This window comes from Lycium ferocissimum, chromosome 1 (genome assembly GCF_029784015.1).
Source record: "Lycium ferocissimum isolate CSIRO_LF1 chromosome 1, AGI_CSIRO_Lferr_CH_V1, whole genome shotgun sequence".
Taxonomy (NCBI): Eukaryota; Viridiplantae; Streptophyta; class Magnoliopsida; order Solanales; family Solanaceae; genus Lycium; species Lycium ferocissimum.
In genome coordinates this window covers 73,410,266-73,423,976 of record NC_081342.1, presented here as the reverse complement: position 1 = coordinate 73,423,976, position 13,711 = coordinate 73,410,266, and the positions used below count along the sequence as shown (strand labels likewise).

Genomic DNA, 13,711 nt, shown 5'->3' with positions numbered 1-13,711 from the left:
GTTTTGTTGATTCTATATAATGTCTGTTGATTCTATATAATGTCGAAACACAAAAGAACCCATGTTAGTAAAGGCTTTGAAGAAATTCACAAGCAGACACCATTTGTTGTCTCTCCCTTCTTGCAGCAAAGATGCAGGTTGCTTTAGTACTGAATGGTATACAAGCTTCTTTGCAATTTGTATAATCTGCTATGAATTATTATCCCATTCGCTTATTTCTATGCTGGGAGAAAACAGTAAATAGTATAGGCAAGAATTTGTCTATTGAATTCATTTGCTAACTATGGATGAGTTACAAACATAGCGGAAGGAAAAATTCTAGAACAAGACTACTAATTGAAACCATCAAGCTGCAGTTTGCTCTCATTAGCTCGACTCGATAAAAAGGCTGGCCTGAGGATGTAGTCCTGCATCTTTAAGGGACAAAGAAAGCTTCTCTGAGCCATATACTGTTCGAGGGAAGTTGGATACCAGCTTGTAATTGTCAACCTCTAGGCATCCCTGAGAATCAACATAGTCGTACAACGACTGTAATGTAGTAGTACAATGAAACCTCCTCTCCTTGCGCTCTCCAGTAGGAAACCGTACCAAAACCTGAATGATCCACATAAAACAACAAATTAATCAAGAGAGCAATATGAACACCTTTCTGTTCACTGAGAACCACATAAATAACTTAATAGCATTGCGCCTGAGATTCAGCAGTTTTCATCTTGCACTCTATTCCCCCTTAAATTATCTACATTTGACATGTACATTTTGCTCAACCTTAAGAAACCAATTAAATACTTTCCAGGATTCCTTTTTTCTCTTCCCCGTAAGTCCCTTTGCTGGACAGCTTTTCTTAGCACTATAGTCTTTCCTATTCAAATCTTCCCAAATCAAATCATTTTGCTCAACCTTAAGAAACCAATTAAATACTTTCCAGGATTCCTTTTTTCTCTTCCCCGTAAGTCCCTTTGCTGGACAGCTTTTCTTAGCACTATAGTCTTTCCTATTCAAATCTTCCCAAATCAAATCATTCAAGACCTAAAATCAACGAGAATATACAAGCGATGGCTCCATGTATCTATTCTTTGGAGCTTGAACAATCAATAGAATGAAACGGAATATTGGTAAGCCACAAAGGAGCATCAAGACAAAAGATCAGGCTTGAGCAGTTGAGAAAAACCATGTCGTTCACCAAAATTTGTAATAAAGACTTCTTTAATATGAGAATCAAGAGGAAGATGATTACTTGGGTAACATCAGGACCCTTCTCAGGTTCAGGGCCCAATGACAATAGTTTCTCCTGCCGCATCTTAGCTAATGCAGCTTCTCTTTCAGCAGCTTCATGTGCTGCTCTTTCCTTGGCCTCTTCTTCCTCCTTTCTTTTCCTTTCAGCTTCAGCAGCCTCCCTCTCCAGACGCTCTTGCTCTTCTATCCGCTGGCGCTCTATAGCCTAGTAAAGGGCAAACAGTTCATCAATGTAAAGCTTTTTCCCTTCAGAAAGTAACTTGAAGAGGGGAAGGGCATATTTGGAACCTAAAATTACTTACTTGATCAGCTTCTAGTGCAGCACGATAAGCAGCATCTTGCTCCTCCCTCAAACGTATGTTGTTTCTTCTTTCTTCTGCCTCAACCCTGGCCGTGACAAGCACAGGAGCACTTTCCTCTATCACTCTTTGCAGTACTGTAAGCAATTCTTCAGGAGATTTTGGCCCTTCCGCCTGCAGAGCGTTGTTCACCAAAATAAGTACACAAGTCATCAGGCTAATAGAAGATTCAATGAAGCAGGTTTACTTTTATACACACAAAGAAGTCATTGAGACAAGTGTGCTTCCTTCAGAAAATAGTAGTACCAATTATAGTACGACAGCTCTAGGTTGCCCTTTTCTTTATTGTGTGGGACTCTTACCTTTTTTGTGATAATCTTACGTGGAAAATATAGCATCACTTGGTCTTTACACATCAGGCCAAAAGCCTAATAGCATTTTCTGTAGATAGCTAGCGAAAAGAAGGCAAAAAGGGGAATAAACACAAAAAAAGAACACAGGAAGCATGTGCACGTAGACATGGAATAGTTTAGTGAGATACACAAACATGAGCCAACGCCCAACAGTTACAAAGTGCTAACCATGTTACCTTTTTCAAACTAACAGTTGGAGGAGAGGCAGAAAAGATATCCCCTCCCACCTCTCTAGCATCATGAACTCTTTCCAATTGACAAAGAACAGGGCAGTCAGCCCTTCTGTCCCGAGAGAACAATTATATTTCAGACTAGAGCACACACTTGCTTACATAAGATTATAATAGTCAACCTCCAGATAAAAGGAACATAGGTGTGCTAAAAGGCATTAATGAAAACCGGCTAATATCATGAGAATATACGTTTTGCCTCAATGAACTTGTCCAGAAAACCCATCGATGAGAAATCTTAGAGCAGTAGCATAATCTTTGATCTGTCTATCATTGCCCGCAATGGGCTTCCTTTTCATAGGCGTTTTATTCCACGTTGTAATACTCCCTCTGTTCCATAATAAGTGGTATTTTTAGCTTATGCACACCCCTTTCCTAGAAAATTATGAGTGTTTTTACTAACATAGCCCTAATTAATGCCTAGAAAAAGAAAAGCTACTTAATGATTCTTGATTATAAATAAGGGTAAGTTTGGAAGAACAACATCAATTTCTTCTTGAAATCCTGAAACACCACATATTTTGAAACAAAACAAAATAAAAAGCCTAGAACACCACTTATTATGGAACGGAGGGAGTATCTCAGAATTAGGGAATGTCACATGAATAACTTTCCAACAAACGATGAAATGCTACACAATTGAGCTTAATACAGTATGTTAGAAAGAGAAACGGGGATCAATCCTCTTCAATCAAAAGAGTAAGCATGCAGAGTTGACCATGGTGATATTTAGAGGAACCCTTAAGGTTGAAATGCTTGTTGAGCATATTCAGGAGAACTGTAATGGAATCCAATACTTTTATAGGACACATAACAATGGTTAAACTAACCTTTTCCAAATAGAGTGAATACTCTTGGGGCAGAAGAAAATGGAAGGATAAGACACTAAAAGAAGTAATTTCAATTAATTGAAAGATATAAATTTTGCATACTGGACATTTTTATCAACTTAGTCGTAATACCCTAAAACAATAAACCGAGAATATATTTTATAACAAGTTTATGATGTTTTTCTTAACATTGCTCATTCATTATAAAAAGCATAATGTATATCAGAATCAGTTGACCTTTAATGACAATATTACATGAGAAAAAAGTAAACAAACTGCAGAGTTAAGTTTGCGGATAAAGAAGGCAAAAGGCACAAAAGAAAGGTGTAGGACAATGTTATTTAGACAATGTTATTTACCGAGTTAATCATCCCACTTCAAACAATAAGTCCACACTTAGTCATTCCGAGAAAATATGTAACATCAAAAAACAAGGCATGTTTTCAAATTCACTGTGAACAAATGGTTGTGTTCTTTTTCTCCCCTTAATCTAATTCCTTTGTACAGCCATGTGTTCTGTAAAATTACTTATCAGACCCTTTGCATGAACATTATTGACTCTTGATTTCCACCTTTACTCTTCTATTACTTTGATAGGAGGTTGTTTAGGTTTATGCAACTTATTTTGATACAAGTACCAAATAATTTCAAGTCATTGAGCATACTTAACCAAAAGAGTACAAGATTGTTCATTCAAAATGAAGGTAATTTCGTGATTAGAGCCCACTTCAATAAAAACAAGATAAATAACTATCTTGATACATACATTCACCGGAAGTCACATTGACATATAGACAGTCAACTTCTTGGGTAGGAAAAAGGTGAGGAGTATGAAAGGGATAAACCATGTTCCCTCTATTTCATCAAAGATTGCAATTTCAAAAGAAAAAAAAATGAGGGAAAATGACAATAACCATGCAATTTTTTGTTAAAACTAACAACCATAGGCCTTCTTCAAGTTAAAATCACTAAAATAATCTCACTTAAGCATTCAACAATCAGATGTACTCTGAGAACTCCCTAAGGAGTACACGAATTTCACATTTCACTTCTAGATACAATTATAATGATATGATAAAATAATAGCATATCAACTTTGTTGTAGTTAGATAAGCAGCTGCAGTAATATCACATAATCCTAATTTATCATCTTGAAACTACAATTAGTTCAAGACCAAAAATTCTCTCATTTTCCTCTGTTCGTTTGGTTAGCGGTTCTTTCTAGATGAGTGAGGAGACAGATGACATGCCATGTTTGTAGAAAAATAATTTTTTTATAACCGTGGTATCAGGGCCAGCTGCATGCACCTTGCCTAATTTCGCGGAATACCTGCTACCTTCCACTAGCCCAGGAACGGGTTTAACTCTGTCCACCAAAGCTTTGACAGATTGGGAAGAAATCACTTAGTGCTTTTGCCTATGCTATTATAAACCATTATGCTAAGCCACATGTCATAGATTGTTATGCTGCTTTGGTTATAGAGAACACATGTTAGCAAATCAAACTGCTAATGGAGAACTCCCCATTTAAGCTGAGCCCCTGAGGGGAGTAGACCAATTGTGCGATGTTGTAACGATATTTTCCTCAATCAAATTATGTCATAAGAAGCTAAGTTCTCAAATTCAATCAAACATGTCAGCCATCCTCTATCAAATTTTGGCACGCATTGCAAACATCCTGGAGCAACAAATGTTGGTAGTCCATAAAGTAAAAAATTATATAAAGGGGCAAACAAGTTAGATAGAGCTTGTTGAGGTTGGAAGGTCTGAGTATTTCCTTCCCCACCAAGTTCAGGGAACAAGCTTGTGCCAATGTCTTTCAAGTTAGTGATATATAGCATTCCACCTTTCAATAAAAAAATCATAATTTTCCACAATAGTCAAACTTTTCTTCCTTAATTTAATATCGTGTGCACTTCAATCAGATATCTCTAGGATCACAATTGATAATATACAAACCGTTTACCCATCCAATGGTGTGGTCTTGTGGTCAACAGAGCTAGAATGAGAAGCATGGGAAACTAACGATCAATCCCAACAAGGTAAAAAAGTTAAAGTGATTTCTTCCCATTTGCCTTAGCCTTGAGCAAAGTTTCGCATTAACTATATTAACGGAAAGATAGGCAAACACACACGATTCTAGACATTATTTCCACAATGAACGTCCAATCCATCATGTGCTAGACTAGCAATTTGCAGTAAACATGACAACAATAGTAAACTGGAGTATCAAATTAGCTAATTTGGCAGAAACGTCCATGGCTAAATAGTACTAATTGTAATAAATTGTGATACCTGCTGTAGCAGAGCAATCCTCTGGTTCGTTGCAGCCATTACAACAGCACAAAAGGGAAACCTTGACGCCTTCAAGCTATTACTCATCTTAAAACCCTCACTAGCTCTAATACTCCCACCCCAAGAAACAAAATTCTCATTAATAAACGCCACCAAATCCTCATTACAAAGAGTCCTCTCACAAAACACAGGGGTATCCGGATGATCAGCCGAATGCAAATAAACAAACAGTAGCTTATACTCATTCCTAGACCTCTGCAATGCGTCCATAAAAGCTTCAGCAACAAAATTCGGCCTTGTACTACCAAAATCCCTCTCGAAACACGCAACAAAATCCATAGCCTCTGATACCGCTGCGGATACCGACACCAATCGTGTCGACGACTCGCCATTACGTCCCGAATTTAGCCCAATCATGCCTAACCCATACGATAGAACACCACCAGCCGCCCACATTCCAAATCCAACCACACCTGAAATTTTTACGCCTTAGGATTAGTAAGGTAAGGTCTAGCCCCCCTTGCTTGTACTTTTTCCTTTGAGTTTCGCTTTTACTATATAAATAAATAAAGGAAAATTTTCAAAAATATACAGCCCAATATAAATTATTACGCCAGATAGCCCAATATACAATAGGGAAATAACGCTCTATGTCTACTCGGAGAAAATATTTACACGCTTTAGCCTATATTTGTGTATAAACACCTTTTATACACTATCATACATTATGTATAATACTTTCCCCAGGTATAATGTTGTATAATATTGTATAAACTGAAAATATGGCTATGTGGAGTAATATTTTATGTTGGTTTGTATAATTTTTGAAAATTTCCTATACAATATTATACAAAATTATACCTGGGGGAAAGCATTATACATAATGTATCAACCTTGTATAAAAGTGCATAAAAGGAGTTTATACACAAATATGGGCTAAACTGAGTAACAAACTCAAAATATAGGCTACGTGGCATAAATATTTTCAAAAATAGACATAGACCATAATTTTCCTAAATTAAAAAACTTAGCCCTAGGCACCTCGCCTAGTGGATTTGCTTCAAAAAAAAAAAAGAAGGGAAAATTACGCTCTATGTCACGTAGCTCATACTTTGAGTTTGTTACCCGATTTAGCTCATATTTGTGTATAAACATCTTTTATACAAGGTTGATACATCATGTATAATGCTTTCCCACGGGTATAATACTGTATATTGAGCTATGTAGTGCAATATTTTATGTTGGGCAGTACAGTCAGACCTATCTATAACGGCATCCGCATATAACAACACCTCTCTATAACAGCCAAGGTTTTTCGGAACCGATTTTTTATGTTATATTTTACTTCTCTATAACAACATTTCACCTATAACAGCAACAATCAACTTTATAACAGTACGCTCTTTGTAAAATTACCCCCATATAACAGCTATCTTCTTTTTTTGATAATATAATAATTAACCATCTTTATAAAAATAGAATATCTATGATTACCAATGTAGAGATTTTGAAAATGAAAAATTAGATTTTATGCATCTTTTTTGCCTATAACTAACAAAATATTATTTAAATATCAATGTTGTTATAAGTGTATAACAACAATTCTCTATAACGGCTAAGATGTTGAGTGTGCGAACAAAGTACCACATTAGTAGCTAAAAAGAAAACGAAGCTACTTATAAGGAGTTGGAATTGAATACTCTTAATCATGTGAGGCCTTTTGGGAAAAACCGTGCAGGCTTAGCCCAAAGCAGATAATATCAGATCATGTTAAGAGTATCTTTGTGCCGTTTTGACTGTATATATTTGAAAAATTACCAAAAAAACGGACGAACCTGAAATTAAGCCTAGACTACCGGAAATAATAGAAAAGGGCAACGTAACAATCCTCCAAGCGAGTCCACGTGGCAGCGGCCCACCACCACCACCACCAACAACAACAAGTCCAGTTGTTTCTACTTCCTCGGGATTCGTGCTCCTAGAACTGCTACTAGTAGTATTGGATGTGAAATTAGAGATGGCTAATTCGAGATCCCAATTATGTGCGGAGAGAATCTCTGTACATAAATCGGAATCATCAAGACCAGTGATTGATTGAAAATAAGCTACTTTATCAGCTACATCTCCCATTTCTGATTTTGAATATTCGAAATTCGCTCTATATTTGCTATGATTTGAACAAGTTTAGGGTTTTGACTGCTAGGTGTTTGATGAAATGACAGAGAGAAATTTGTTGTAGAGGTATGGGTGAGAGTGAAATGTATGAAATTGAGAAAGATGGATATGATTGTTTGATTTTATTTTATGGAAAAGGTCAAAATTACCCCTCTACTTCATTTATTATACTCTGCGTCTCAGAATACTTAAAAAGTGTCACTTAGGAAGTATGCCCTTAGTGGTCGTTTCACAGACCGACAAAATTATTCCGGTATTATAATTCTAAGACTAATTTATCCCATCTAAAAGGTGGATAAAAAAATTTCAAGGTTAATGGGATATGGTGGGATATTTCATCTTTAACTATGAGCTTCATTTTATATTTTATTTGGTAAAAAGTATAAATTTATCCTGCAATAATTTTATACCTTCTATCAAATATGGTACAAAATTAATCTCAAAGTTAATGTTGAGATATCCACCTTATGCCGTATATCAAATGACCCCTTAGTCTTTAATATTGCTGAATTCTAATAAATAAACTCCATATTTTATTTATTGGCTTTTTTAATGAGCGTGACTTTTTTTAAGATTATCTTATTTGGGGATGGAGGGTGCAGATGACTTTGTCCCTCGTCATATTTATCGGGCTAATGAACACAAATGCCTTCAGTTAGATTGGTTCTTCCATATATCGATTAAAATTACCCGATTTGCCTTAAATAATCGATTTCGTACATGTTGGATGAAATGACAAAGAGAAATTGTTGTTGTGATATGGCTAAAGTCCAGTATATAAAATTGACAAAGATGGATAATATGGTTGTTGATTTTAACAAATTTGCCATTGCCATGTTTTTCAGACATAACAGAAGATAACCGAGAATAATGTAATGTCGTTTTCGCCCTCCATCAGCGACTCGGGCGGCAAAGATAAGAGGCCAAGTCCAACCATGCTAATACCACGTCGTTATGATTTTAAATCTTCCTAAAAACTTACCGAACAATATTTTTACACTTAGTCATATTAATTTATCATGACTTAATGAGCTGATGACATGTACTTCATCCGTCTCAGTATGTATGATGGTGTTTGACTATGCTCACATTATATGATATGTGTTTGATTATGAACAGAATTTAAAAAGAAAGAAGGTGTTTATACTTGTGATGTAAAATTAGTTATAAGCAATTGTGTGGCTATAAATCATCTCATTTAAAATGAGTAAATAAGATCGAAAAAATTGAAAAATCACTTATTCACGACCACAAATGAAATTTAATTTGTTTACCTCAAAGGAGAGACATGATCACATGACCTTTTTTTTGTTAAGACTTAATACTAAATGTTCACATTCTTGAGACCTTGATCATTGTTTGGTTTGGTTTGGTTTTCTTAATATCAGTAACGCTAAATTACTTCTTAAATTCTGATACATTTAATTTAACTCAATTGCATTTATGTACTTTAAACTTCTATTAACTATTAAAGAAACTCATAACACTGCACATTAAACTTAACGAACAAGATCAAAAAAATGGACAACAGAAAATTTCCTGTGTTCTACATTTGTCTCGTACTGTTTTTCTCCGCACAACTTACACCGTGTGTGCACGGCGATTTCCTCAAAGACGTTGATGTAATACTGAAAAACGAGTTGCATGTACCAGCAAACGTACGTTGCAAATCGAGTGACGATGATTTAGGAGAGCATATGATTTCAACTGGTAACGTATACAGATTTTCCTTCAAAACGAATTTTTGGGGCACAACTTTATTTTGGTGCAAAGTTTGGTACAAGCAATATCCTAATTCTCAAAAATACAGAGAGGCTAGCTTTGAGGTTTATAGTTCTGAGAGGCATACTAAGCATTGTGATACTATTTGTACATGGGAATTACTAGACAGTGGCATATATTCTCATGATCCGTATAACAACAGATCGATTAAAGAATATGACTGGAACTAATAATGAAATTTTGAGTATGCAGCCTATTTGATATTCTTTTCAAGAGTATTATTATGAGAGATTTTCTTATGCATTTGTTGATCATGTTCTTAGACTATATGTGTTATTTTATCCTTGTTAAGATTCTGGGAGGAAAAGCTTTTGTTATGCTATGTTATTCTTATGATAGACTTTTGGCTTGTCTTGAATAGTATAGAAAAGTACATAAATCTGATTAATTTAAAGGATTTTTTGGTTTAGGTATTGGAGATATTAATTCCAGCGTAAACTATTACAAGATTACTTTAGCGTTAAACGGAGCCCAGTATGATATTTTTATGCGACAAAAAATAAAATAGTGACTTTTGTTTGGTGAACATCAACTTGAATATGACCACCAATTAAAACATATTCTATTGTATTTGTATCATATCTTACCATTTGGCATGCAATGGCTGAAAAGACAGTTTAAGATTGACGCGCAGAGACTGAAAGTTGTATTCAAAGATGTAAAATAGCTGCTACTGACGTGTGTGAATCTTGAAGATTGGGATTCTTATTCCAGAATAGATAAAGTTATTTGAACTTTGTCGCGGAAAATAAAAATAATTTTAATTCTTAACCTATCGACAATACCTCGGCAGAAAAGGAGCATAGGCTAATTAAGTAATGCACTGTTATGATAGTGAATATTAACGCGCACTCATTATTTATTTGAAAATGATTTGCATATATATAGTTTTTCTTTTGGGTCATAAAACGTACTTATATTGAAACAAACCAACATACTTACAAACTGGGTAGAAACAAGAACTATTATAACCCAAATGGTTACAAAAACTTTTACAATGGAATGTTGAGACTTGAGACATAATTAGATAGTCCCATTAATTGTAGGGTTTGTGTTCTAACAAAAGATTGTTTAGAGACCGTCGGATTGAAGTCCTTTAATTTCTTGTAGATCATGATGATATATATCCATTACACCTCCTGCAGGGCTATCAAAAAGCAGCAAGTGACTTGTATTTGAAAAATGCTTTAAATATGTAAGTGATGTTAAGTAATAATATGTCTGCATATTAACTTAAGATGTTGAATCTGCAAATTACCAAGTGCTGGAAGAGCCACTATTATACTTCCGCCAAATAAACTCCGAATTTCACAGAACAATCAAATGAGTCATAAATGTGCAAACTTGTTGGTCATCTAAGTTCCCCAAATAGAAACAAAGGGGCGGCAATGTTACAATTTCAAGTCTGATTAATTCAAACTCACACTATGCAAGGCTCACTCAAGGGAAAAACGTTAACCAACAAGGGTTGTGGTGTAGTTACCGGTACTATTCCATTCTTATCCAAGAGGTCTCGAGTTCGAGCCCCCTTGGGTATGGAATCACCATTGTTAGGGAGTGCTTCACCCCCTCAACGTGGGATTACCTGGCACGTATTCGGATTTAGTGGGCCCCCAATGCGGGTATCGGACACCGGATGGGAAACCAAAAAAAAAAGAAAAAAAAAGGAAAAAACGCTCTCTATCAGGATATTTTTTCTAATTCTAAAACTCAAACCTGAGATTTATGAGTAAGAGCGAAAGGTTCCTATTCTTTCCATCCTTTATGGTGCACAAAAATGACGTGCGGCAAACAGTAAAACTTTACAAGATGATATGTACTAACTGTTTAATTTATATAACACTATTTGGTCAAGATGAATAAATGTGTGCAAATAACTTAGGCAAACAACAAAACCTTACGCGATGATTTAATGATAATTAGTAATTTATTTTATTATTATGATAGTGTTTCACTGAGCACTCGTGAAGAAGACAACCTTTAGTAAGGTGTGTTATATCCGATACCGCTTTCACGTTTTATATGTAATAATTAATATGTCGACACCACTTTAGATTAATACAAAATTAATATTCATTTTGGAAGTAAAACCCTAAAATTACCACACCCATATCCAAGAACACTTATAAGTTTGAATTGTGACTATAGAAGGTAACGCAACTTAGGCGAAACCGTGAATGCATCACTGCTGAGCACAAAATTTTAAAAGTTTTTTTTTTTTGGCGCATCAACAAACAAACTAGAATATAATTCTAGAATCTTGTTTCCTTTTGCATATCCCGGCATTCCAATAAGAGCATATCATTAAGTGCAAATAGTGGCGATTTCAGGTGTAAAAAATGGGGCACGTGAACACATGATTTCTCCGTAAAACTAGGTATTTTATGCATATATTTCCTAAAATTAATATAATACTATCTGTTGAAACACATGCTACAAAAAAGGTACATGATGCACTTGATTGAAAGTTGAGTTATTTACCTAGAGGTCTAGGGATGATGAACTCATGTTCCAAAAATCCTAGATTCGCCTCTGAGTGCAAATAGAAGTGTTCGTATTAGAGAGTTTCCTAAACGTAGCAATGTATCCATCGTTTTGGAACACCAAAAAAATATTGCCTCACAAAATCAATAGCCGGAGTATTAGTTATTTACTAGTATTAGTACTATTATTATCATTAGCATTAGCATTAATTATTAGTATTATATTATTACTTTTTATTTGCAATAAATTATTGGAGGGTGCAGATCTGGGCTAGTGGTGGACTGAGTAAGTGGAAGAGATTATTCCTCCGCACGATTCCCAAGGAGAATGTTTGTGGGTCCCACCTTTCTGACCAAAGGGAAACTATCATCTAATGGTAAACTTAACATACAAAAAAAAAAAAAAAAAATACACTAATACATAATACACAACTAGGAAAAGCTAATGTATGATTTAGAGACGAGATTGATACCTTAGAAAAGAAATCAGTGACAACCCTCCAAAATAGCCTCCTTAAGCCTCAAGAACGAAATATGGGAAAATGACTTAGTGTCTAAGGGTTTAACACATTAAAAGGACTCTCGACTAAAGAATTACCGCTTCGCGCGTGTGGCGGTCCCTCTATGACGGTAACTCAGACCGTCACAGCGGTCCCTCAACAAATCACATTGCCGCTACAGCGGCCCTTTTGCCGCAATAGCGGCACCGCTATAGCGGTTCTGGCGGCACCAGGTCACATACTCAAATTTCATAACTTGCATCCGAAATTCGATTATTTTTCGGCAAGACTTGCTCACATGCCATATACGCTATCCCCCATAAAATGCGCTACGAACGCGCTTGTGGTCTCAGAATCTCCATCAAGGGCCCCGTTGACCGAGTCAACCCCCGAAACCTCCAAACTAGTAATCCAAACCATGTCTCAAAATGCACCCGATTGCATTGGAACCGAACCAAATATACACATAAATTCTAATAGGTCATCCGGACCTTTCAAAATCGACGGATTCCCGAAAAAGGTCCATTCACCCAAAGGTCAACTTTGAGTCAACCATTTTTTGCTTTTAGGCCAAATTTTCCCAAAACTTACCCAAATCAACTCTGATGACCTCGGGAAGCGTGGCAATGGTCCCCGCGTGTCATATATGAGCTAATAAAGCTCGAAAAAGGATCAAAAGGGTTCGGGACGCAATAACGAGCAAACGGGTCGTTACAAAAGGGAATTATAACGTGGGGATTCGAACCCTTACCAACAAGGTGAATGTTTAGGTAGCCAACCAATTGAGCTACTAGATCTCTACGTCTATCAAAGAGTAGCATAATCATGTATATATCTTTTCATCAAATGCTTCTAGCGGTAATGAATTTCATTCTGTACTGAAATTGTTGAGTTTCATATGGTTTATTCAGGGATGGGAAGGCCTTCTATATAGTTTTGGGCAATTCTCCCCCCATGAGCTAGCTTTTGCATTTGAGTTAGGCCTAAGATCCATTTAATTACATGGTATTAGAGTCTGACCCATCCCAATTCATTTACCTATGTTGAGCCCCCATCTTATATTGTCCACGCTCCAGATGTCCAGTCCTGGGCGTGTGGGGAGTGTTGAATCCCACATCGTTCATTTAGGGATGGAAGGCCTTCTCATATGGTCTTAGGCAACCCCTACTCCCATGAGCTAGCTTTTCGGCTTGAGTTAGTCCGATCCATTTCTTTACACGATATCGAGCGGATACATCCTAATTCATTTTACCGATGTTGCACCCTCAATCTATGTTATCCACGCCTAGATGTCCCACCACGAGCGCGAGGGAGGTATTGAGTCTCACATCGTTCATTTATGGATGGGAATGCCTTCTTATATGGTCTTGGGCAATCCTACTCCCATGAGCTAACTTTTGGAGTTGAGTTAGGCACAAGATTCATGAAAAAAAGTTTTAAAGTTTCTTTAGGTATTTCGAGAGAATGA

The 13,711-nt window shown here is 36.1% G+C and overlaps 1 protein-coding gene across 1 annotated transcript; it reads right to left on the bottom strand.

The window, feature by feature from the left end:
* Positions 1–154: 154 nt before the first annotated feature.
* Positions 155–7,563, bottom strand: LOC132060280 (plant UBX domain-containing protein 10-like). The gene is made up of 5 exons (XM_059453241.1): positions 7,139–7,563; positions 5,304–5,776; positions 1,539–1,709; positions 1,238–1,441; positions 155–594 (listed from the first exon to the last, which is right to left on the bottom strand). Exons 1-5 carry the CDS (start codon positions 7,431–7,433, stop codon positions 367–369), a joined length of 1,371 nt encoding a protein of 456 aa, XP_059309224.1. The 5' UTR covers positions 7,434–7,563; the 3' UTR covers positions 155–366.
* Between the last annotated feature and the right edge of the window lie 6,148 nt (positions 7,564–13,711).

Excerpts from the sequence above, each read along its gene's own strand:
- LOC132060280 (XM_059453241.1), bottom strand. The coding sequence starts at position 7,433 with ATGGGAGATGTAGCTGATAAAGTAGCTTATTTTCAATCAATCACTGGT. Across the intron at positions 5,777-7,138 it reads TAGTCTAGGCTTAATTTCAG|GTGTGGTTGGATTTGGAATG; the intron begins GTTCGTCCGTTT and ends TAAAAATTTCAG. Across the intron at positions 1,710-5,303 it reads GGATTGCTCTGCTACAGCAG|GCGGAAGGGCCAAAATCTCC; the intron begins GTATCACAATTT and ends AACGCTCTGCAG.